Source organism: Anser brachyrhynchus (assembly GCF_964034855.1).
Source record: "Anser brachyrhynchus genome assembly, chromosome: 5".
Classification (NCBI taxonomy): domain Eukaryota; kingdom Metazoa; phylum Chordata; class Aves; order Anseriformes; family Anatidae; genus Anser; species Anser brachyrhynchus.
The window spans coordinates 64,759,090-64,785,886 of record NC_137699.1 but is presented as its reverse complement, the minus strand read 5'-3'; the positions used below and the strand labels follow the sequence as shown (position 1 = coordinate 64,785,886).

General features: G+C 42.6%; 1 protein-coding gene across 4 annotated transcripts in view; it reads right to left on the bottom strand.

Annotated features, from left to right (window-relative positions):
* Positions 1–26,797, bottom strand: part of MDGA2 (MAM domain containing glycosylphosphatidylinositol anchor 2) — a 324,296-nt gene that overhangs the window by 7,660 nt on the left and 289,839 nt on the right. For all 4 annotated transcript variants that reach the window (XM_080592726.1, XM_080592727.1, XM_080592728.1 and 1 more), the window contains 4 exons: positions 19,752–19,929; positions 12,535–12,555; positions 7,047–7,202; positions 5,859–6,017 (listed from right to left, as the gene is read on the bottom strand). In XM_080592726.1, the coding sequence (XP_080448852.1) occupies positions 5,859–6,017; positions 7,047–7,202; positions 12,535–12,555; positions 19,752–19,929 (514 nt within the window). The remainder of the gene's footprint in view (positions 1–5,858; positions 6,018–7,046; positions 7,203–12,534; positions 12,556–19,751; positions 19,930–26,797) is intronic.

Sequence of the window (26,797 nt, the reverse complement as noted above, 5' to 3'; positions counted from 1 at the left end):
CGATGTGACCGAGCAGGGCTCAGTCACTCATGGTTTGGAGATTTCGTTCCCTCTTGCTCCCCACTCTGTTTGCAGGTGTGTGGGGCAGCGGTGTCTGTATGATGTAAATCACCACGTTTGCTTCCATTTAAGAATGTTCAGCCAAGTTCACGCAGGACCACATTTTTTAGGGTGTTAGGACTGGCAGCTGGGAAGCTGATACAAATTACATTTGCAATGAGACTTCTCAGATCTGAGGCAGCTGCACAGTGACTCAGCTCTTGCTAATAAAAAGTTCTTATTTCTAGCAATAGCAGAGCTCAGTGCCTTGAAGAACATAAGGCTAAACGGGTAATGGAGCAGCAAATATTCTCATCACGGCTATTTCACCAGGGTGCCCAGACTGAGGCCATACATCTTTTTTGAGCGAGGTGGGGAAGTGGTGCTGGCCAGAGCGGCCGGGCGGCACCGCATCGCCCTCCTGCAGCACTCGGTTTTCAAGTGCAGGGAAGGGTGAAGAAGCAGCACAAAGGAGACACGGCTTGGAACAGGGATGGTCTGTCTCTGCCTGTACGCATGCTACTGGGTACATCAAAAACGCCTCTACCTGACGGGGTCTGCAGGAAGGAAACGCTCAGGATCCTCTCCTGGTGCCCTGCAGCCCACCCAGCAATAACGTGGCAGGGCTGGGCTGTGCTGCTTACAGCAGGCAGCTCCTCAGCCCCTCTGAAACAGCAGCTCTTGGGTGAGGTCTGAGCCTTTCAGCCAACACAGCTCTCCCTTCTTTCCCATTTGCTTCTCCCCAAGTATCTTCAACAACAGTGCTGGGTCCAAGGTACGAGAAAAAGCAGTCTTAGACAAGATTACCTGAAGTTACAAAATAGCAGTATATTTAAAGTTATTTTTCATAAAGACAAAAAACAATGCCAGTATCAAACAAGGGATGAATAGCTGGTAATTATTTCACCCATTTGTGCAGGCTGATACAGCGCATGCTGCAGGCCTGTGTGGAATAACTAAGTAATTTAGGCATGAAAAGCATGTAATTCCATCACTGCTGAGCTCACAGAGATTTAAGATTGTTCACAGCACACTCAGTCTCTCCGTGGCACATAATTTCTTGAAATTAATAGCAGGGTGATAGCAGTCTTACTTAAAACATGAAATAACCATTCCTGCTCCAGCCTCACTCAGCCACTGCCCAGCATGTGGGCTAGCTTGTAGGCACATGCCTGTCCCTCGTGGGCAGATAAATGCCTGCACCTGCCCAAAATGCAGCTGAAAGCTCAACTAGTGACACCTGCACCAAATGCCCTCCCTTGAAATGCATCATTTTCTGCCAGTAAGGCTTCAGAGAAGTTATATGCCTTTGCAAAAGTGATGCTGTGGAGGAGGATGGGTTGGCTGTGCGGCTCACACGGAGGTGTGCCTAGTAGGAGTTCACCTGCAGCGACACAACCATCCCAGACAAAGGCGTCAGGAAGGGACTCGTGAGTAGGGGCCTGCCACAGCAGGCAGGAATAGCAGCTGTGAATCAAGGCCTGAAGTTTATTTTCTGACAGCGCCCTGCCAAGGGAGGGCAGGGTGCCCCGGAGACATCACCGGCCGCAGCACAGCGGCGGCAGTTTGAGCGCTCATTGGTACGGTACAGACGGTGTTCCCAGGGGGCTCTGACAGCGCGTTTGGCTTCGCCTCTCATTTTGTGATGGCTCTCTAATGGTAAGAAAAATGACTGTTCTAGGAGTGTCAATTAGGAATGCTCCATTTTGGGGCATAGATGGAAAAATCAGAAATACAGATTGCTTAAAAAAGATAGTGACAACTCTAATGGAGCTACAACCTCTTTCTGTCTCAACATAGAGACACAGCAAGAACAGTGACTTCATTTTCTTGTTCCCCAACAATGGCTTTTTTTTTCTTCTGTAAATCAAGTATTGGGATTTTCTATTATTTTTTATGCTTGAAGTAATCTATCTGCTCCTTTTGAAGCATGTGCAGGAAAGCACAAGCACTTTCCTTGGCAGTCAGCACCCTCAGAGCTAGCTGTGTGAGATCTGTCAGGAATTAAAGTCTGACTTGTGAGCAAGAAACATCTATTTCAGGTAAAGAAACACTTTATCGTTCTGAATTTAACCACCATGGCATGGGATGTAGGTCCCTGTTTATCTCGTCAGAGCTGTGCTATAGCATCAGTGCTAATCTCAGATCTGTGCTCTGCTCCTGCAAAGCCTCCCAAGTACCTCTCCTGATTGCTACAGAAGTTTTCAGCCTCTTCTCCAGAGACACCGAAGACCTGAACAGCAGGCAGAGAAGCTGAGCCGGCTAAACTGGTAGGCTGTTTTTTTTCAATGTCATACAACAGCCATATTCTCAAATTGATGGCACTGGGGTCACTCCTTTAAGAACAGAGGATGAAGCATCTTTTCCCCTAAATCTCCAAAATCAGTCTGCACCCGCAACAGAGAGTCATTCCAGGCTGCTTCTCCATTTTATTTGGGATCCTTCAAATCCCTTCTGGAAATGCAGAAACATTTTGATGAGCAGACACTGCTTTGGAAACAAAGCACTTTACCCCTGAGACGTGGGAATAATAACCCTAGTACTGCTTTGAAACCTTACAGATATTGTTAACAAGGGATAATAAAGCAACCCAGTGGAAATGCTGACTTGCAGCACCAAAGTCTGTTGAACAATGCTTCAGCACTATGGATGAAAAAACAAAGGTTAATGGCCTCGTATCTTCTCTGAACAGCTGGTCCATAGGTACAAGGGAGGAATAGGCTAGAATTTATTTAAGCCAAATTCCCCTGCAAGACATTCCAATTTTGAGTGAAGTCAGGTCAAGAATCAGCAGCTCAAGGTTATTCAAAAGAGAGACACTTCAGCACAGAGATCATATATGAGGTCTCAGTTGGCAGCTCCTATCCTGCTCTTGTGAAGAAATGAATGAGCTGGCAGCGCGTATTGCAGCCCATAGCTGCCCCCTCTGGCAGGGCTCATTCCCAAATGGGGATGCGAAGAACCTGCTGTATGTTGGTTACAAACTCCAGAACAGCACCGAAGGTCGTGGTAAGGCACTCTGCTTTAGTAGTCACATTTAGAATGATCCATGAGGGATTAATCCTTAATAAAATGGCGCTCCTCTGAAAAAAACATTATCAATTAAATTTTTCACATAGAATCACAGGAACTTTGAGGTTGAAGGCGCCTGAGGAGAGCGTCCCTCCCCTCCAAGCCCCTGCTTGATCAGTTATAGCAAGATGCCCAGGAATGTGTCCAATCCAATTTTGGATATCACCAAGGATATCATCATCAGTAACCTCGCTGGGCAATCTGTGCCCGGTTTGACCACTTTCATAGTAAACATACATACATATAAATATATGTTAGTAAATATTTATATATATATATATATGTGTGTGTGTGTGTATATATATATATTATGAATGGTCAGCTTGGTGCCCACCAAGACCCCAGGTCCTCTGGACACTTGGAAATTAATCTGGACTCACAGATATGGAAAACATATTTAACAGATGCATAGTGCAATGTCAGTTGGAAGCAACCGCTGGAGGTTATTCATTTATTTGACCTCATTGCAGCACTAACTTTGTCAAGTTCTTTTGGACGTGTTCATTTGGAATAAATTTTAGCCTCTTTTGACAGCATGATGCAGAAGAATAGTAAGAGAATTTAGAGTAGAAATACATGGAGTTATACAGTATATTCAAAATATTTGGGGTCACAAAAGATTTGTGGGCAGAGATTATTTCCACAGTCAGAAGGTGAGCACAAGAAGACTGAAGGTGAGTGCAGAAGAGTAAGCCATTTAAATGAATTTTCAGCTTTAAAGTAGCTGTTCAAAATATGATCAGAATCAACCACAGGCCAAACTTTCACCAGAATAAAAAGAAACCTTTAGCTACATAACTTTCAACAGCAGAAATATTAAAAGAGAAACTAAACAATGTGCTGCTATGGAAAATGTATCTTCTAAATGAAGGTTATCAAATATACATCATCTGAAACACTGATTAAGTTTGATTCGCCTGGGCAAATCATTGTGCTATAATGACCCTTTCCCTAACCCAAAGTAATTTCTAAGACCACAAACCTTCAAAAACTCATTCAAGCAGTTACCTCATCAATGTGACAAGTCCTAAAATATCCATGTGCTTAAATCACTGATGTCTAAGAATATCGTCACTCATGAGGTTTTTCTTTTCTCTTCAGTTTTTTACTATCCTCATAAAAATTTAGGTGATAGAGTTCATATCTGGGGAATCGAATGATATATATTTGCTGATTTCATAAATTATTTCTTGGATGCATTTTGCATTTTCATGTGCTTCATAACTTTTGGTCATTATGAGGAATTATAATGTTGAATTTAGTGAGCCTGTATGTGCCTGCATTTAAACGTGTGGCTGATGCTATTAATTTACTGTTTTTCTTTGTTTTGTACAAAGCTGTTCAAAATAGATCACTTTGAACATTAGCTAAAATGATAGTCTATATTTTTTGATGTTAAAGAATACAAGTGATATTGAGCAATTCTGGTTTTTGACAAGTAGGTGTCCACATCTCCATGAACAAGTCCTTTGTAACTGATCACTAACCATCATTGCCACCATCTTCACCTGTAGGTCAGCTCCTTCGTCAGATGACATTATAAATATCAATTCAAGTAATTACACAGAAAAGGGCAATTTCAGCAAAAAAGCTAAGGTCATACACTTACAGAAAAGGTAGCTAAGGAAAAAGAAGAAAATTGCAGCAGAGGTCACTGTCTGAGGGCAGGTGTCAGCGTCAGTGACTGTTTTTCTTATACTTTTTCTGAACTTAGAAGTATTCCAGAAAAAATCTTTGACCCCTGATGTTCATAATTTTGCTCTTCACTGTCCTGTACCAGAAGCAGATCATTTTATATATTTTTTTTCACTTAGCATGACACGGCTCCATCAGTTCCTTCAAACACACAGGCAAGTTCCTATTGCAATGCAGAGTGAGAAGAACTTACACAGGGGGCTGTGTGCAAGCGCTCAGCGGTGCAGAGACACCCAACAAAACTATGTGAATGTGTCTGCTCTATTTATAACCTGAACCCTGCCTGCAGGCAGGCGAAGGTTTCCCCAAGCGACTACCAGAATGCACTATGAGGATGTGCTTGCCCTTGAAAATATATATAAAAATACATCAAGTCAGGTCAGATTGGCGCAGGAAAGCCTCTCAACATACTGGTAAAGCACCGAGAACTCCACAGGGATTTAGAGGATTTAGAAAAATTGGCTCTGGCTTATAGTTTAATATTTTCCCACACCTTTTATTTTTACACTATGTGAAGTAATTAAATGTCTGTGTTAAAAGAGCTAGGACTAAAAACAGACCTAAAGATACCTATTGCAAAGATAGACTCCCCCAGCTTTTGAGCGAATTGCTCAGGACTTCCCTGACGGAGCCACGTCCTGTCGCATGGCACAGGCTGTGCTGCTACAGCTGCCCACACAAAAGGGCTGCTGCTAACTGCTTCACCCCAAATCTAGCAAGGAGTGGGTCAAAACACTGTAACCAGGCAAAACACTCAAAACCAGGCAAAGGATTTGCAAGAATCACCTCCATTTTTTCACACTTTACATTTCCCCTGCTCAACACCCCACGCGTACATGACGTGCTCTTGTCAACCTAAGCGGGGCTCCTGCTAGCATGCTGATTAGTGGGAAAACATTTTGTGGCCATAAGGATGCTATCAGGAGCCTCTCCTGCCAGCCTTGGTTGCAGCTGGTTTCGGTAGTCCTCCTGTGTTTTCCTTTAACACAGCTGGACTTTGCTGCTGCTATTTCTCCCAAAGTGAAAAGACAAGGCCATTGGCTTTCTCCTACCTATGTGCTGTCCATACATGTGGTAGTAGAAGCTAAAACAGTAGGCTGTGTTCGTAGCTCCGTAAGGATTCTTTGGAGCAACACTGAAAACGGGACTGACAAGTCTGGCCTTTTCTCCTTCCAGCCTGGGGCGCGATGTTTCGATGTACATGTAGAAACCTGGGGGAAGTCCAAATGAAAATTGTTAAGTTGCAGTCTTAAAAATCTAACACATACACACGCAGGAAGACACCGGGACTATCAGGTATCTTGATTAATTTTTCACATTCATCTGACATCACCATGGTTTCCAGGCCATGTTTGTTCTGCATTAAGCCCATGTGTTTTCCACAGCTGCTTCAAAGTTGTTTTCTACAAAGAGTAAAATCAGGGCTAGCAGGTCAGTTCTCATAAACAACTTAAAATCAATACAAGATTGTATATGCACAAGAAAAGAAAAAAATCTTTATGATGGGGTTCAGACTTCAGTCTCAAGGTTGCAGTTTGTTCTCATAAACAGTGAGAAAGGAGGACACCCAAAATAAGGTAAAAAAGTTTTGATGGAAATCTTTCAATGAACATTTGAACATGCCCATGTCAATTCCAGTTCAAAAGCTCACAAGGAGGCAATATTAATTTATTCTGATCTGGTCTGTGCCAACAACAGAGAGAGTTTTTACTTAATCCAACCAAGCAAATACAAAGCAGTATGATTTTTCCCCGTTGGTAATAGAGGGGCAGGGGCCATACGATGAAATAGCATGAGTTATTGCAGTACTTGATAAATTCAGCACAGTATGTCCGACTTTTGAAATGAAAATATATACTACAGTCAAGATGGCACACTTCTGTTAACAGGGGTAGCAGATTGAAAATTACATGATTAGCAACACCCAAAGTAAAAATGGAGCAAAAAATCTCATTGTGAGAGTCCAAGTTAGAATTTAAAGGACATAAAACAGAAGAAAATTTCAAGATGTGCTAGAATATTTCCCCACCAGACTGTAACATGAAAGCAGTCGCTTTGAAAATGGCACAATAGAAACAATACAAGATGCTTAATGGCATTGTTAGTGAATTCTGCTTAGGGAACAGTCACATGCCTCAGCACTGGCAGTTTATTTTAGAAGTCCTTGAAGTATGAGCATTCTCGGTATGATTAGGAAAACGGCCATAGCTTTTGGGACCAGGCGCACCTCTGGAGCTTACCTTCCTTGGAGCCAGTCCGATCTGCATTTGGCCCAGTGTTGGGGGTATATTTTGTGTCTCTGGTGGCAGTGCTTTGCTTTGTCCAGTCAAAGTTGTCTGTATCGTCTTGAGTGAAAAGGCAAATGTTACCGTCCTCAAAGCCACAGTGGAACTCTCCTGCCAACACAGCAAACGAGCAGAAATTTAGTGACGGAAACTATTAAAGGTGTGTTTGTCAAAGCACTTGTCAATTAGAATGGACATGTTGTAGGATGATGCTCATTAACAGTACCAGAAATAGATGTACATTTGTTTTTACATCATTCTCTAGTGTTGAGTGTTTTCTTTCAAGTGAACCCAATAAGAAATAAAGAATCAGTCATCAATTTGTCTTAGTGTTACTTGAAATTATATTCAAGTCTTATTGTTTAGATTCTCCTCACATATTCAGATGTATGTAATAGCTCTTAGAGACATTGTCTCTTCTTACCCTGCTAGGATTTCTAAAAAGCTAGGAAGAACAAACAGCATTTCCATAAAATATGAAGTATGGGGAAAAAAAGTAAGAAGTTGGTTATTTTGGCTAGGGCCATTAAGGAAAAGTGGGAGACAACCTTTCAAAAGGAAAAACGTGGCCTCCAAGTGACCTCTCTTACATTTTTCTGAGTTTTCGGTAGGGATGGGAAAGCAAATAATGGCTAAAATGAGAGGAAAGGTGATTTAGAGTAGAAAGATTTTAGAAAATCTTTCTAAAAAAAGGAAAGTGAATGAATTGCTCAGAATGAGCATCAAGTCCTCAGCACTGAATTATAATTATCATTTAGAGAAATGTCTGGGAGGAAGGGTTAGGTCTGTCTGAACCTATACAAGCAGGACAGGTGACTGTATCATCTCCTGAGGACATCTCCTAGCCTGTTCACTAAGATCTCTGTTGTCTTGAGGACAAGTTCTAAAAGCTTCTAAAGAAAAAGCAACATCAACAAAAACCCACCAAGAACCCCAGACAGGACTACGGGGACCCTCTCTGTTGTGAAACAGGTCTGTAAGACTCAGCATTCCAGTGATCCTACCTGCCAGGTTAGGATGGGATGGGAAAGTCCCATCATCAGACATTTAGGAACCAAACACATCAAAACTTCAAGGTTCAATTTTCATCTCCGAACAGAATAAGGCCCCATGCAGAAAAATGTGCAAAAGCTTAATTTTATGCACATGAACAGTTCCTGCTGAGTTTACTCTTCCAGCAAAGGCAATTGATTTATCTGAGAAAACGAGCAAATCTCTCTTCTCTAGGGAGAATGCAGCTGTCTGCATACTGTGTCAGCTACAGCCTTCTTTATAGGGGTGCAATTTATATTCATTGTTATGAGGAACTCTAACACCAGGCGTCATGGGATTATTCATCTGTGTTAAATTGAGAAGGTGTATAAATGTTTGCAGGTTTGAGGTTTCAGTAAACTATAAATCCACTTAAGCCACTGGAGCTTCACTGCAAATCAGCAAAGACAGAGGGACCTGCGCTTAGCTTGGGTATGTACTGCTAAGCAAGGATGCTGCTCTGAAGCTTGTTTAAAATCATACAACACTGCAGACTGAAAAAGCAGGCTTGGAAATTCAACCCAAACCACCAGGCGCATTAGGAGAGCTTTCCAAGTCTTCCTCATTCTGACTCTGCTGATACACAGCAACACAAACTTCCTACTCCACAGCAGTCAGCATAACCACTGCTCCATAAAAACAGGCTATCACGGAAATGCAGTCCACAGAAACTTTCCGTGCCCATTAGCACCTCAAGCAGATTGACTTGATTTCTCAATAAATCCATCATCTTTATTAGATCCTCCAGGAGAATTAATTTCCTGAGGCACAATTCCTTAACTGGCAAAAGCGACTGAGAACCATCAACATGATGAGGAGCTAATTTCAGGACCTTGCCCCATGGTTTGATCCTGGAAGAAGTGCCTTCTGAATCCCGAATTTTGAATGATGTAGAAGTGGCAATAGGCGAAATCATTCAACACAGAAGCACCACCGTAAGCATTGCAGGGAAGAAATACAAAGAGAGGTTCTTCCTGAGAGATGAGCATATCACAGAGTAAGGCCACAATGAACACCTGTGCATCCAAATTGCATCCCAAATCCTTGAAGAGGGAAGCATTTGAATGGATGTAGAGCGACACCTCCGTCTTTGTCCCGAAGACCAGGAAGAGAGTGCAAAGACCCTGATGAAGCTCTTGAAAGACGCAAGGACACGAGCGGAGCCCTCCGAGCAAAATGCCAGCTGTGCCTCTCATCTCCAACAACGCCTTTTACATGCTGCAAGCTCTGAATGGCTGGGTTTACGCTATCTTCTGTACACTGGGCTTCCACCTCCACTTACGCACACCCTTCCTACAGCACGAAAGGTGCTGTTTCTGCACAGTGAGATAGAATTAAAGGGCAAAAAAGTAACTGAAGGACAAAAACACTGACTACCATATGCAGTCCTGCAGCAAAGTGGATAAAGACAAAGCATTTCCAGCCATTCAGCAGTTTCTACCACTGCCCCTCCAGTACCTTAAAAGCTGCATTTCCATGTCACACCATGCCCTCAGAGCTTCATTAAGAAATTCCACATCAGCAGAACAAAAGCCTTTTCTTTGAGTGAAAAAAAATAAAAAATAAATTAAAAAAAATCAGGCCAGATGAAGGAAGGCAAGTAAAAGTTTGCCATTTATCTGTTATGAAAACACTGGTTTCCCACGGGACTCTGCCATTTGCAATACACTGGAAAAGGTTAGTGCTAAATATTCTTGTCACTGAACACTTCATAAAAAATAAGAGATGAATAAAAATGGGAAATAGTTCCCCAGGATTAGCTCGGTACTTTCCCTATGCAAGAAATAGGAGCATTTAAATAGACCTGGATGGTCCTGACCTGTTCACTAAAGAGGCACACCAAGAGCAAGAGGAACAGCCGGCTCTTCCCCAGGGACCCATAGGTGCTCCAGCTCATGACACTGCTCAGATCACTGCGGGTTGCTGAAAGCACCAATGATAGTACCAATTACCATTAAAAACAGCGGTGAATTTTTGTCAAAGCACATGCCAGCGCAGGTTATTCATGTTATTGCCAATTAGGGCAAAATCTGAAACTCTTCTCCAGGTGAAAGGCTCTTCATTGCGGCAGGAATTCGTGTTCCATAAAATTCAAGCTGAATATGACTCTTTATCATCTAATCTCTTCCAGTATTCAAGTGTAACATCCAGTTGCACTAGTTCATATGAAATTCTTAAAAGTTTACGGTAAATGTTTTATATTATACCTTACAAAGTAAAATGCAGTTCTAAGGCTACATCTCAATGTTTAAGTCATTCAACGCTACTCGCTTTTGTATTGCAGAAATCTCATTAAAATGACTGCCCTATGCAATGTGATTATTCCAGAATTTAAGCAGCAAGGTGTGACTTCAGTTTCCAATACAGATATCTTGTCCCAGGTGAATACAGCACTTACTCTTCATTCATGGAGGTGTAAATAGAATCAGAATTCAGCCCAATAGGTTTAGAAAAGAAACGATCTGATTTATGTTATATAATATATATATAAATCCTCATTCATTCTGTATTTTCAGTGAAATAAAATGAGATTGTAAAAAGCATGGATAAAGATGAGATTGGATTTGTAATTGGAGACAGAACCTCTCTTCTCCAGCTTACTGGTTTGAACCCATTTGCAGATTTCTTCCCCTTCAAAGGATTTCACTCAAGAAGTCTTTGGGGAAAAAAAGCAAGCCTTCAGGATTTTTCCATCTCTTTGGTCATCTGAAGGAAATCACACTGGGTGAACGATAGCTCCTGGTGGGCAAACTTTCCATTACCAGCAGCGCATAGAGAGGCAGACCCAACAAGCAGACAAAGGAAATGGTGGGCAGGTTGTCAGAAGTCTCCCTCCCCTGAGCTAACTCAGTTTCTATCTCAAGGGCACTTTGGATGCCACCTGCACTATGCCATGTGCCTACTAGAGCTGTGGCTTTTCAGTGTGCAACAGAGACATTTTGAAAATGAGACAATTTCAGATCTTAAAATCATGGAAGATCATAGCGTGAAGCACTTGGGACTGCAATGCTTTTCTTTCTTAACATCATAGAGTATATATTTAATATATTAATTAGCACGGGCATCATCTCCTGCTCATTTAAGAGAATGGGATTGGTTCCTTCAGCTCCTGTGAGCTTTGAATTGAGCCCTGATTAATTATTAATGCATCGCACAAGATCTTCAGCAAATAATTTTAAAATTTACAGTAGGGCTTAGCTATCTGTGTGAGAGAGACAGAGAGGATGCTCACACAGCCCAGTGCTGCTTTCCTGCCTGTCTGTGGCTGCACGATATCAGCAATAACTGCTAGCCCACTCCCTTTACAAGAGTATTTTTTGCACATGTGATTAAAAGCAAGAATAATGGCAGAGTATGTTCCCACAGCCAAAATACGCACTTGCTACGTGCATATCACGGAAATAAATCTCGAAGTGGACAGATGGGGAGACTGTAAGGAATAAGTTAGTTTCACACACCGCAGCTCCAGCCCAGTCTCCTGTCTGCGATATCGGTAGGGATTTGGTGCCTGTGGATTAAATGTGTGGGATCCAGCTGTACCAAGAGTCACTCCTCCCCTGCAATATCCCTGTGCTCCCAAGCAGCAGCACATTAGCGAGGATGTAGTTAGAGTCTGCACTTGCAATCACGCCTGTGGAGCTGCCTCCTGTGAATTTGTCTCAGCACTTTCACACCCTCGTCACACCTTTGGTCTCCACGTTTCTCTGTGCAAATGAGGTCCATGATTCATGGATGCACTGCATGAAAAAAAGTCTTCTTTTTGTTTTGAAGCTGTGGATGAGCTCCTGACTACATCTGGAAGTATCAAAATAACTCGTTCAGAATGACGGAGCAGGGAAGGTTGGAAGGGACTTCGGGAGGTCATCGGGTCCAGCCCCACTGCTCAAGCTGAAATACCTCAGCAAGTGCAAATGCAGTTCTCATGCAAGGATAAATGAATTCGGAAAATTTCAGAAACTTACTTTTCTTTTAACATTTTAACACGCCCGGCGAGGATCAGACACAGATCCTACTGAGTACTCCAACAGTCAGGCATTTAGCTGCTTCTATGACCAAACTGCACCTTCACCCATACACACTGAGCTGCTGTGCCCCAGAAATGGAGTTTATTTTTTGAATATTATTTTTTTCCTTTAGATGGACTGTTTGGGTAGGGTGAAAGAAAGATGACCTGGAGCTATAATTTTTCCTCCCTCCATCTACTGATTCTTTAGCACCTCGGCAGAAGGAGAGGAATGGCACCGTCAGCCACCGGCTCAGCCTGCATGCACAACTAAAGCGGACAATGCAATCCGTGGGGCACAATCCAAAGTGCAGTCATTGGCATTTACGTTTTAACTGCAAGGGACAACAAGCGCAAGGACAGTTCTTCATGTGGAAAAAAATGTAAAAAAGATAAAGAAATACTTACGTAGGTGTGGATTTACTGGAGCTGGAAGACAAGAGAAAAAATAAAATTAGTACAAAGGGGAAATTGCAGTTCATCAACACACATATTATCCTAAATTTCCCACAGATCATTCTCCTCCCCCGGACTATGGGTCCCACGCTGAGACAGCCAGCAAAACCAATACCTTCCTTTTTGAGCACATTTTGTAGCTCGGTGACAGGCTGAAGGCAGTGGCTGCAGTGAGAAAAGCCTCCCTCATCCACGATGTGTGTGCTCCATCACTAGCACCCGCAGCTTGGGGGTGCTGTAATTAAGCACCTAAGCTAGCTTGTTAGCACAGGTACTGTAAGGAAGAGGACAGCTGCACAGCAAAACTCCAGGGTGATGCCTTTGTATAGGAACCCAGCAACTACAGAAAGGATGAATTCGGCAGAAGCAAAGGTTCTGCATCAGGCCTAACTCAACAGTTGATTTTATCAATGATCATGATCGTATCATGATCGTATCATGATCATGAATACGTAACATAATGAACTAGTCTTCTATTAAATAAAAGTACTATTCCTCAGTTTAAGATGTCTTCAGAACCGGACAGGACTTGCATTCTTCTCAGAAATGAGAATTTTCTTTTTAAACAGCAGGAAACAAGCACAGTAATTTTGTGAGAAGATGTTTGATCTCATTAGGCCAAGAGACACAAACAAGCGAAAGACGTGCAAGCCCTCTGCCTCATAAAACCTTTTGTACCAGGGAATATATTTTAAAGAAATTTCAGGAGACAAAGGAATGCGAAGTCCTTCGGTGTCCTCATGGGCCACCAGCACAGGCAGCGCGCGCTGGAGGACCCCAGCCCACCGCCCGCTGCTCCCTGGGGAGGTGCTCTTGGGGAAGCAGAAGCAGCAGAGCAGCTCCCCCCTCACCTTACATCCCACCTCTGACCCTTCCCTGCCCCTTGGCAGGGACACTCCATGCCCACCCCTCACCTCAGAAGGCATTAAAAAAAAAAAATCCAACATTGCAGAGAAGCCTTGAGATAATATTGCTGAAAAATATTATTTCTGTCTGTTGTTTTATGGGTCTGTGCAATGCCTTGTGTGAGCTGGCAGGACTACTGGGAATCTCTGGGACAGCTGATAAAACTTGCACTCTTGTTTGATAGATGCTCAGCAAAATCACAGAACCCTCTAAATTCATGTTCACCTAACAGCCAGAGGATGAAACAAGATGAAAGTCAAACCTCAACTGCGCCTACAGATATTTTAAATATGGGATTGGCTACCAAAGGTTAGGTCCAGAATAATCTGTACAATGCTAATCAGGTCTGAAGGAAAAAGGAAAGTCTCCAGTTCTGTGCTACCTCTTTGCAGAAAGGTAAATTTGAGGATGGGTGACTTAGGAAACAGAGCCCTTCTCCTACAAGCCCTCATGCATGTGGAAAACAGCAGGATGCTAAGCCCACAGGTGGAATGTTATTGACAGAAAAATTTAAATTCAATTTTATCTCCAGATCCTGTGTACATCTGGTAATGCCAGATTTCCGTGTAAGGGTTGCTCCATGTCTTGCTGCCATTCCCAGGCCGTGTTTAGAGTCATGAGCTCTTGGCTTCTGACCCCAGCCATGGATTCTATCTACTTAGCTCTAGATTCAATCTGAAGTTTTTAAAACAGCTCTAAATTAGCAACTCTGCCATCTTATCTTGCTTCACTAAAACAAATGAACAGTGATTTGTCCCAGTGCAATTTTCTTAAGAAACTTAGTCATTACATTATATTAGATAACCTCACAGCTTTTACGAACAAATTACCTTTCATTCTCCAAGAAACATTCATTTTGTGAGCTTCTTGAGTGATTGAACTTGGAATTAGCTGAAATTGCTGGAAACTACATTTACTGATGCTTGCTTTGTAACTAAACGTACGGGCTTTTATGGAAACTATCATCAGTGTGTAACCTTGAGTCACGCTATTCCGATTGTTCACAGCAGAGCAAAAAGGGCTTCTTGCCAAGCTAGCTGCAGTTCAAACTGATTGACAAAAGCAGAAAAACAAATTAAAGCAGTTAGGCTGAACTTACTTATCTAACATCATAAACTGGAAAACAAAACAAAACAAAAAACCAGAAAGCCCACTCCTCTCAGTAATACCCTGAGCTGCTCTAAGGCAAAGTGTAATGGCTCTAGGTCTCTGTGCTGCAAGGTAAGGCTGTCGTGTGCACAACACACAGACAGCAGGTTAAATTAGCCATAAATTAATGGATGACTGATGGCGTAAATTCCCAAGATTGAGTCTGAATCGTCTAGAAAGTCTTTGCACCTCAGAGGGTTATCACTGCCCTGCTCCGCTGGTCCTCACTTGCGCTGGGGGAAGGTTTTGCTGGAGGAGAACCTCAGGAGGAGAACAAAGTGTCATAAAGTATTTGAGCTTGGGTAGAGCCAAGACGGATTATCCCTTAGTCTTCCTCACTATTCCCCATCATTCAGGGAATAAAACCCACTGGAATTTCAGCTTGTTGGATGATTTTACTGTTCTGAGATTTGTATATGTGCAGGTGATAACAGAAAAATGTGGCTGGAATGGTTCCTCCTTAACGCCTGCCCTTCCGTTGGGTGTAACTGCATTTATACGGACAGTTACGTTTTCCAGAGATCCTTCCCAACAGACTCTTGTTCACATAATTTGTTCAGAGACTGAGACATTATGCCCCTCCTTTAAAGAAAATAGCTTCCAACTATACTATGAAAAGCATAAAGCTAGAGTTCAGTAGAAGCATGCTGGATGCTCAGCTGTTGTTTTCTACCACTGGACACTGTCTGCTTATGGTAATTACAACCAGAACCTAAAAGCTTTAATCAAGATCAGGGGTCCGTACCTCTAAGCACTTGGTCGGCATAGTGGAAAACAATCTTCGCTATAAACATTGACACTATGTGGACAAGTCTTTCTTCCTCCCATTACAGCAACTAACCTAACATACTACCTATAAAACAGCCCCATATTTGTATCTGTATGAACTCATAAATCCTTCCGTTTATGTCATATTTGTTGTCTTTTTTTTTTCCCCTCGGGTTCCAGAAATATAAGAATAGCAACAACAATAATGACTAAAATAGCAATGACAATAATGACAAAATAAGTTTCTAAATACCTATGAAAACAGGCTGGAAGACAAAGCGATTGGCAACCACCATCTATCTGCCACTGTCATGAGGGGCTGATTCCACATACCAATAGTAGCAATGCTGGATTTTTGGCTTTTTTCATAGAAATGAGATTAATGTGCTTGTTTACTACTGGTTAAATTTAAAAATATTAAACCACAAGTGCATATCTGAAACAGCGAGTGCTGAGGTTTGATCGGAGTAGCTGGAGGACTTTATTGCCTGTTTGTATCGAATAGGCTGACACAGATTTATGTAAAGTGATGGAGATTATATTTAAACTGTTACTACAAGACTTATCTGTTCTGTACAGCCTTCAAAACACTCATTAGTGCTACTTAAACTGCCCTGTTTGTATTTACTTGGCAGACTGTGTTCACTAGCAGAGTAACATATGCATCTACTAAAGAATTTGTCAAGTGATGTTTGGCTGTAATTATCAATGTCGCTCCAACTGTGATGATTGTTCTTTTCTCCCGTCCTTCCTGTGTGTGGAGGAGAGAATAATTCATGGCAGGCAAGGAACTTCCCTATGAAACGCTTCCACCACGTATAAGTTTTTGATTAATGGGTTTGGACACCAGGGAGTTTTTCTCTTGTATTTACAGCTCTAGCTTGGGATGGCAAGGTATACTGCGAAGAGCTCATTACTGACATTTTTCCTACTTTCACAGTACTTTGATAGTCTCCTTATTTCAGACATTCAGATGGCTACCAGCAGGCTAGCACGCTGGAAGCTCTTATTTTTATATATTAGCATTTTCCTTGTCAATCTCCAGTTGCAGGTTTTAATTTAAAATGTGATGTGCTCTGCCTGACTTACACAGGAGGTAAAAATGACTTCACAGGTAGGACTAATGTGACTTAACTTGAGCTATCTGAAAGTTAGACACCTCATCTAAGAATGTCTCTAAAGTCACTGGAGAGATACGGGCATGTCTTAAGGATGAATCATCCTCTGGATGAAATCTGGAGAAAACTCCTCTCTGGTAAGGCAGCAAACACAACCAAGACACTAGAAATTTCAAGTTGATTCTTACACATTTTAAGACTAGTAGTCTGAGAAATCATTTCTGGGCAGCACCTACCCATGACTGTCATACTGCAAAACACAAACTTCAGCTGTCAAAATAACTCTTAGGCAGTGCATGGCCTATCCATCCTGTACGTGCAAAAAAAATGAGGCTCAAGTGTAAAAGGGAATGCATTCAGCAAAGGCAAAAGACACTGATACCATTTTTAGCAACTCTAATTATCATGTGTCTGATCTGCTTTTCACACTGGCTGCGTTACTTTAAAATGGGGTGAAATCCTATTAGCTTACTTAAAGTTTAAAAAATTAAGGAGAAGCATGTTTGCAATGGGGATCCTAACCAGCAATACAATACAAGCCTACATTTTAAAAACAAGCAAAAAGCTTATATACACTAAAGGTGGTCAGACACTGGCACAGGTTGCCCAGAGATATTGTGGAGTGTCTGTCCTTGGAGATATTTAAGACGGAATTGGATGTGGTCCTGGGTTACCTGCTCTGATGGGATGATATCCACTGGTGCCTCCAATGCAGCAAGTCAGTAATACTGTGAGATAAGAAACTGTTACATGTTCAAAAAAAAAAAAATTCCTAAAGCAGTGGGGTGAGAAACATGGGGTGATATAGCTGAAGTCCAGTGTGCTTCTGGAGTATTGATCAAAACTGCACGCACACAAGCTTAAAACTACATTGAAAATATGAAGATAGGAAGATTCTAGTGTTTTTCTCCCTGCTTAAGGTCTCAATTTAAAAAAAAAAAAGAAACGGTAATGGGAGAAACTGTAAAAAATTATATTCTCCTTTTAACGAACATTCACATGATGTCTTTTATTTTCTGGGTAATGTTTATAATTATTTCTTACATCAATGCTGGCCTGCTGCTGTGCATGCTGCTAGCCCATTAACTGCTTTTCTAAGATTCCAGCATTTCAGATTATAACTATTGGATTTGCACAATAATAATGTATGCGATATCATTACTTTATAGCTGGAACTATAACATCCTTAAAATTAGCTTGGCAATAGCTTGCTGACACTATAGTCATTGGACGAATGCTGAGATAAAATGCATATTTGAAGCACACAAAGCCTCGTCGATTCTGGAACCCCTCTTCAAAGGTAAGTCACTTTAGGTTTGTCCTATCGCTTAGCATCTGGCGCATGATTTCTTACACTGTGACTTTGTCGACACCAGAGCCATAGCACTGAGCACTGCTCCAGAAGTGGGCACAACGTGATGGCTTCCTCTCTCTGGGCAGCTGGATTTTGCTTTGGCACCCATCAGCATGTTTGAGATGGGATGCTATTCACATCTGTGCTAATGGCAGATTCTAGCAGAAAAAAATCTACGGTAGACAAAATATGCCTTTTATGTTGCACGGGAATGTTCTTCCTGCCAGCCTGGGGCTAGAAATGCAAACGACATAATGTTTCATTAACAGCTCAAATTCAGTGTGGTTGTGAGATATGGCCAAGACCTCAGTCAACCTCCTGAGACTTACCAGTGTACAACTGCCACCAAAAAGGAGCAGAAGTGACTGAGCGAGCTAAATGTTATTATTATTATTTTTTTTTATTCCTAGCAGGAGCTGGTCCAGTGGATGGGGTACTGATCAGTATTTAAGTCACAGGAGAAATTTCAAGGTACACAGGAGAGGGCAGTGATGCAAGCCTACCTATCACAGCCAGCACAGAGATTGGGATTGCTGAAATCCCAAATGTCTGCATGACGCTTCTGCTCCTGAACACCATCCAGAAGACCCTGGGTCTTTCCCTCGTGTATGCAGGAAGCCCCAGGGAGACCAGCTTCCCTCCACTAAAGTTGGAACATGGACATTTACTTGAGTAAAGAGTCCAAATGATGAGCAAAGGTCCAATAGGAGTTGCAGCAGATAGATTTAGTAAACAAGTTGTTTTAATTGAGCATTTGCCGAGATGAGCTTTGGGAAACATTCTTAGCAAACACTTCACTACAACAGCTAAAACTTAAGATTCATCAATCATCATTGTTAGCAGATCTGCCATTAAGTGAAATGTGCAACTGTGTTATTTAGAATTTGTATTTGAGGTTGTTTAATGTAATTTGTTCCCTTGATACTTGCATTACTGCACAATGATGTCTTCAACAGAACTACCTTCTCTCTGAGGTATGTCTTGTCCATCCATTGTAATTTTTACAAGTGAGAAACAAAAAAGTAATTCAGTTATTCCTTAAATAATTGCTCTCAGAAAGGTATGTTTAGTTATTTTTAGAGCTCAAGGAATTAATTCCTCATAATGCCGTGAGACTGAATGGAATCACAGAATCATTTAGGTTAGAAAACACCGTTAAAATCAAGTCCAACTGTTAACCTAACACTGCCGAGAGTACCACCACACCGCATCCCTGAGCACCACAGCTACATGTTCTTTAAATACCTCCAGGGATGGTGACTCAACCACTTCCCCGGGCAGCCTGTTCCAATGCCTCACAGCCCTTTCAGTGAAGATTTTTTTCCTAATATCCAACCTAAACCTCCCCTGGAGTGACTTGTGGCCATTTCCTAAGGACGGAAGGAGTACTGTATCTTTCCTGTTGAAGTGGATAAATCCTTCTCATGAAAAACTTCTGGAGGAAAATATAGAGACACCCTTTTCTGCTTGCATTGGACTAGGAATAGTCTTTTTGCTTTTTAATCATTCACTTTCAAATAGACATTTCTCAAAACATACTGATTCTGACAAAAAAAGAGTATTTAGATAATATCAAAACACCAATTTGACATCTTCACAATAGTACTTGTTTTGTAGATTTTTTTTTTCAAAACTCATTGCCCTACCAAGTGTTCAGAGCAAGAATAAACTCTTCAATAAGACCAATTTCATGAAGATAACATTAATTTGTTATATTTTTACTTTTATATTATAGAAACTGATATGATTTTGGCAATTCATCGCTGGACTGGCAATTCATACACACTATGCAACGCAGTGCAGCTGTAGCAGCAGACTAAAGGCACCACGGAGGGCACCACAACACATTTCCTCTTACACAAAGATCTTCTTACCACTATACTTGATGACCCGAATGGTTGAGTCCCCCTCCCCAAATCTGGTGATGGGCGTTAGTCGGACTTCATATGCCTCTGGCTTGATCAGCTCAGTGAGGTTGTAGGTAATTAATTCTCCCTTTTGAATGTTTCCATTCACTGTAATTTCCTGCTCCCACCAACGTTGTTGTCCAGCCTAAAATCAAAAGAAGGATGGAAATGTCAGAGCTGTTGGGATAAATGCTGTTTTCACCGTCGGAGTGCAGGGGAGCAGCCGCAGACCTGTGCTGCCCCGGGTGTTTTCTCAAACCTTCAAACAACCAAGGGGGATTAGTTACGGCAAGAACCTGGACCTAACCTGGAAATAACCTGCTACCGGGCACTTCTGTAAGAGAGAGGAGACCACAGACCGCCAAACCATCAGTGAGGCCACCCTGCTGCCGTTCCCACTGTCACAGCATCAGCTCCTCCCCTGCCACGCAGGTCCCACGCCAGCCTCGGGCAGCGCGACGCCTGCCGGCACCGTGCAGCACTCAGCAGGGAAGCACGGCGTTAATTCAGTTCCCAGGGATTTCCGACATTTCTCAGAGACTGCAGCAAAGGACCGAGAGCCCAGTTTGTGGCGGTGCATTAGCACTCCCACTGTCAGGCAGATGCTGAGACATTTTTCAAACACTCGCTGAATTCTTCCATCTTTTGGAGCCTAAAGTATTTTGCAAATCTGCCCCTAAGTTTCAAACCCACTTCCTAAAATGTTTAATAAGCTTTTTTTTTTTTCCCTGTAAATAAATAAATTAAAATACTAAAAAAAAAAATAAAAAAATTTTAAAAAGCTGTTCATTTCAGCTCATTTCATCACCTTCCAGAGGCTGACCTTACTAGCTCCCCACGAGTCCTGCTGTCCCTTCAAGCCTGAGCAGTAAATTGGCTCCCCATGCCTGGCAGCCTCGTTTCCTCCATGATTTTAAAATAAAACTGGCTGAGCATGGTGCCAGAGGTGCTTTCTGCGGCAGCACACAGCGGGCTGAGGTGGGGGCCCTGGAGCCCAGAGCTGCCCATGTGCTGCTGGCCCCGCTCCACCGGCGCCCATTGCCTCCCCTTGCAGGCAGCGAGGCTCCACGGCTGGCATTTGGGGCGTAGTTTGGAGCTAATGAAAGCACTCCGGAGGACTGAAATGCAGTTTGATTTCCAAGCACTTACCACTTTCGGTGAGTGAGAAAGAAATAGGCTAGTGCACAATTATCAGCAATCCTTGTGGTCTCAAAGATGGATGGATTTCAGAGAACAATGAAAGACAATAGGAGCAAACAAGAGGCTGTGTTATTAAACAAACAAACAAGCAAAAAACGAAAACAAAAAAAAACCCAAAGCACAGATTTCTGTGCTGTATAGACTGCAGTGCTTTCAGCATCAAAATCTATAGTTTCTTTTATTTATATGCCTTTACCAATAAATGAAAAAAATACCTAATTAAGAAGGCATAACAAGACGAGTGCCACATTGTCTCTGCAATTGTGTTGACTGGTTCATAGACAAGTAGAAATTACGCACATTTTGGGCAGCAGAGTGACTTGACATTTCAATATTACTTGCAGGTACTCAGGCTTATTACAGACACTATCTCCAGGAAACAAAGGAAAAATCATTAAATATTTACCACACATCCCAAGACAACTGTACAAGTGCAGTTCGGCTAAAATGAGAAGTTCACTAAGCACACTGTATCTGTGAGTGCCCGGAAATTCTTAGTTATCCCATGTTCATCAATGCAGAGATTCACGCTTATTAAAAACAGAAAAATTTTTATCCCAAAACTTTAATTTGCAGATGCAATAAAAACGCACATTGAAATCACTGAAATCTAGTACTAAATCTACCACATTTCATCCAAATAAATGACATTTGCAGCAATATTAAGAGACTTCAAGCTTTCAATTTATAGCAGTGGGAAAGAGATGTCAATTCTTGGATAATCATACCATGTCACACATGTACAATTATATGCCCATTAAATAAAACCCAGACCGTGAAGCAAAAAGCAAGAGCAATCCTTGAGAAAGTTGGGAATGTGGAACTTTGTCCTCATTTTGGTGCCACTGAAGTCAATGTGCATCTTATTGCGATTTGAGCCTTCGCAGGGATGGGTTAAACCAATGCTGAGCACATCTATGACATTATTTCTGCTCTTGCACATGCCGTATGCCGTGCTACAGGCTCAGGTGGCTCCTCATGGCTGGCCCCGCAGGGGTTAAGCCATGCATACGAGAAATGCTAGGGAAAAAAATCTCAGATGAGGTTAAAAATGTAAAAACAAGTTACTGTGAGGAAAAGTTTATCTGTTCAATACAAACTCTGCACGTGCACAGGGCGGCAGTCTGCCTCTGACACCCAGCACCCAGACCAGAAAGCTTTCGGATGAGCACGTGGGGCAGGGGGAGACAGGGGAGCTGGGGGCTGCCAGCTGCCCAAGCAGCACCAGCCCTCTGTCTCCCCAGCTAGCATCGCCTCTTCCCTGTTGAAAGCATTAAAAGACCCCCGTTGGTAAGGCACGATATTGATAAAACATCCACCACAACTTTGTACATAGCCTGGAACGGTGGAGCCTTCCTCTGCCAGTGGTTTCCCAGGGCCACTACACTACAAGGAGGGATTAAAGATAATAAAGATACTGCAGATATGTGCGTTTATATTATATCTATATAAGATCATCCCAGTGGAGCTCATGAAACATTCGGATTTGACAGGTTCTGCCAGATGCCAGATCTCTGATAGCTCTTCGTACATAAGGACTGACCAACAAAAAATGAACCCCATGGTGCGCGCAGTTTAACAGAAATTCAGGTTTTTTTCCTTGTTTCTTCTTTGGCTACCTGTGAATGAGGCCATGCCATGGGTACCAGCTGGGCTTTGCGCAGTGTGTCACTCTGACACCCCACAGACCACAAAGCCAGCACTGGCAGGCATGGAGGCTCACGCCACTCAGATACCTTCCTGCTGCCCTCCGCCGATGAGCAGCCCTTGTTTTACACCCCCCACACCCACCTTCCCAGACCACAAAAACCCTCCAGGAGCCACCGAAACCCGAGTGCTCCAGGAGAGCGGTGCCAAATTTACGTACGGAGAACGGAAAGGCGCGTGAAGGTGCCAGGATGCCGCTCTGCCCCTCGGCCACGCGAGGCACAGCAGCCACTGAGTTGTGACCCGCGCTACGTGCTCGCAGCACAGACTGTATGAAACATTGCAGAAATGAAGGGGAAGGGCGTCCGGACCTTTCCCGCAGTGGGACCGATGCATGATGCACCGCGCGGCTCCCTGGGCTGCCAGGGAGCCTCCCAGCAATCGATAAGCCTTGTCTCGAGGAGACTGCTGTCCTTGAGAGCAGGGCGAGGGGTGTGCTGCCGAGAAGACAATAAGGATACTTATGATAAGGTTTAGACTGTGTTTTTAAAGCAGTGCATTGGGAATTTGCCCATATGAACCTTCTCACTTGCCCCGCATGGATGGATGCTCGCCACGTCTTGTGCAGTTGAACTGGGAAGTGCTCTCGGATAAAAGCTGCTGCTCGAGGTGGAGAAAATGAAAGCCTTTGGCTGGAGCGCATCCCAGCTGTTTGTGAGCGTCTGTAAATTCACTAAGTTACCTCGTGAGTCAGATAGAATGATTTTATATTTTAAATGTGCAATGGTTTATGTTTCTACATTTTTTAGACACATTATTTAAATTTTCTAAACTCTGCAAGACTTTTTTTAACAATTCACTATGTCAGCTGTGAGCTGCATACCACTAAACATCATGTCATGATTGTGCCCGTCCCCTTCACAAAAATTAAGAATCAAAGGAACATAAAACTCTGCAGAACATTACCTAGTTTTCAACATTAAAAATAAAAGAACAAATAACATCAACAACAAAAACAACAGAACAAAAAAAATCATTTCTTGGAACAGACATCATCAGCATCTTGTGCTTCATGCTTCATGCCAACAGGTTGGCTGCCAATTACGTGTGAATGCTGTGCTAACAGTGCTGTGCCACAGGTTGGGTGAGCTACCACCGACTCTCTGGCAGTTGTTTGAAGTCAGCTAGCTGTTGCTTTGAGGTATTCCTGACTCCTTACAGAGGTCTACCATAAAAAATATTCCCTATTACACGTAGCCTTCGGATATGGGGATACTGAAACACATACTTCAGCAAATATTTTTAATAATTAATAATACATTTTTAAAGTTTCCTATTACTAAAGCTAGTCATTAATTTATATCAAATTCAGTTGCTGCTTTGGATTATCACCCTTTTCTACAACTACCCACAAAAGCAAATAAAGCAACTCTATTACTTTATTCATTCTGAAAGGAAAACAGTTTGATTTTTCATTTCAGTACCATGCATCCTAAGCCGTACTGGATATTGGTATTTCTCCATAGGAAGCAACACACATCTTTTCGCCTTGCAATCAGCACTGTCTCTGTTCTAATTCTTGTTTTTACCATGGAAACCATAAAAAAAAAACCTCCACAAACATCTCAAAATTGTCACTAGGTTTGACACAAAACATCCCCTTGCCTGATTTTTCAGCTCAGCTGCTGAAGAAATGAATAAAGAAAACCCGTACCCACACAGCTCCCGTGATGTTCAGCTCAACCCTGAGCAGAACAGGGACAGCGGGGGGCTGAGGGTGAAGGGGCTGCCCGGGGACATCCCTCCCAGGGCCAGGGACACCAGTGCCAGCCCTGGACACCAGGCTGGTCGCCCACCTTGCCGTCCTCGAGGGGAGCCCTCCTCCCAATTCACAGCAGTGGTGCCCTGGGCTGGCACAACAGTTCTGAAGCTCTGTATGATATGGAGGCACCAATGCTGAAACAGTCCAGACCCTCTGAAATATAGGATGCAGATCCCTCCGTGGCAGGTCAAGCTCCCTGCATGAAGCCGGGGCAGTTCTGCAAAGCCAGACCCCTGGAGCAGCACCCAAGCTCCTGCTCGCTCAGCGTTGGGCCATCCAGCACCAAGAACAACGTGGCCCTCTGCCCCTGCTCCTGCAACAATGCCTCTGCCTCCAGAGGTCTGGGCATCTCCTGCAGCTCCCCCGAGTGGGCAGGAGCCACCTGGGCATCGCCCACCTCATTGGAACCCTCTACCGAACACCACTGATGGAGCAAAGACACTGGAGTGGGGCGTACAGCCTCTCTCCAATGTCCAGGCTGTGCCTTTTTATATTAAAACATGAAGATTCACACTTCAAAGAGAGAATACAGAACTAAACATCCCTGTAGAACTCCTTCCTGGATGTCAATTTGTGTGTCTGGAGCTCTAAACTTAGGAAGAATCGGGGTTCACTGAAAAGGAATTTTTGAAGGAGACAAATTATTATATCCTTACAAAGATAAGGATGTAATATGCATTTGGGAATTTGCTTTGACCACACTGAAAGAACAGTTTTCCAATGGTTTGTAAATGCCTGTAAAAGAACCTGTAATTAATTTAGCAGAGCACACCTACATTCAGTCCATCCAGAGCACAGAAGGCTTCACAGGGACTCTTCATTTATCTTGGTTACCTTAGAATATTTAGAAATCTTTGTTCCCTAAAGCTAACAGAAAAGTAAAATGAATTTCCCTGACATCAGAGAAAGGGTGTAAAAGTGTGGCAACGTTTTATTGCAACAGGCTGAAACCCTCTCCTCTCTGCTGTCAATAAAAGGGTACTTATTCCTTGTTTCCTATTGAGAAACCAGCCAACACTATATTCTCTAAAAGACTTGAACATATAGATTTCCTGAGAAATTAATCCTATGGGATGATTAAATATTGATTGCCTATATGCACAGTTATGTTTATAAAAAATAAACACATCTGTAGTCCATTGTACTTGGCCTATTGATTTCAGCCATAAATTTCTTTATTGACTCAAAAAGTCAGACAAGCATCTCTTTAATTAACGACAACCAAATGCAATGTGTATTAATCTACTGCGTACTCCGATAAAAAAGCTCTTGCAGTCCTTAAAGTCATTTCTTTACAATTTGTAATAACGTTGACAATTGATTTTTCTTGATAAAAAAAGGAGTTTTCTTCAGTAGTCACATATATAAAAGAGCAACGGGAAATACTTGGTTGATGGGCAAATACTGCTACCCATCTGCACGCTGCAGAGGAGCACTTCCACGCAGCGTCTGCCTCATCTGCTGCAGACATCCAGTGGTTACTCTTCTTTAACACGTTTGCCCAGCAACGTAATCAGAGCTATCTCATTTTCAACACAAACCTTATCAGATAGGTGGCAACTGTGCCAGCTTCATTTCAAAGGGTAGTTACGGCCCTGAAATGACTCACGGTGACAAATACCTGTAATTCAGGCAAAAATAACAAGGCCAGCTGCAATGCATGCTCTGCCACACTTATCATCACTTGATTTTCCACTGTGCATCATGTAATATTGCTATTGATGACATCTCTCTTCTTTGCTAATATTTTCACGTGATCACTGGAACTGTCAAAACCCCACATCTGTTTCTGTGCTGAGTCTGTACCAGCTCCCTGCTCCCCTGCAAACACGGACACCAGCCAGTGCCACAGCAAGGGGGACCAAGAGGCCAGCGCTGTGTGGTTTGCCTGCTGGGGCCAGGGACATGCTGAGCCCACTAGCTAACAGTAATGACCCGGGCTTGTGATTGGCCTTCTTTACCTAAAATTACCATTCTGTACGCCTCCTGCCATTCATTTTATTTATTTTACCTTAAATTACCATTCTGTATTTCTCCTGCCCTTCATTTTATTTATTTTGTGTTTACATCTTTGTGTAATTGGCTATATTTGGTACACAGAAAATCATCAAAACAAACAAACCAACCAACAAAAAAATTCTTTTCTTTTTTTAAGGAACTAAATGTCCCTGAGTTGTTATTAATTAGGAACTTGGAGTCCAAAGACGCAGTGTGTTTTTCACGGACTACAAAATTGATGGATGCGTGGTTCAGATGCCAGAAACAGCTGTCCATGATCCAAAACTATGGCTTGGTATTTGAAAGAGAAACAAATGGGAACAATTTAAGGAGAGATAGTACAAGA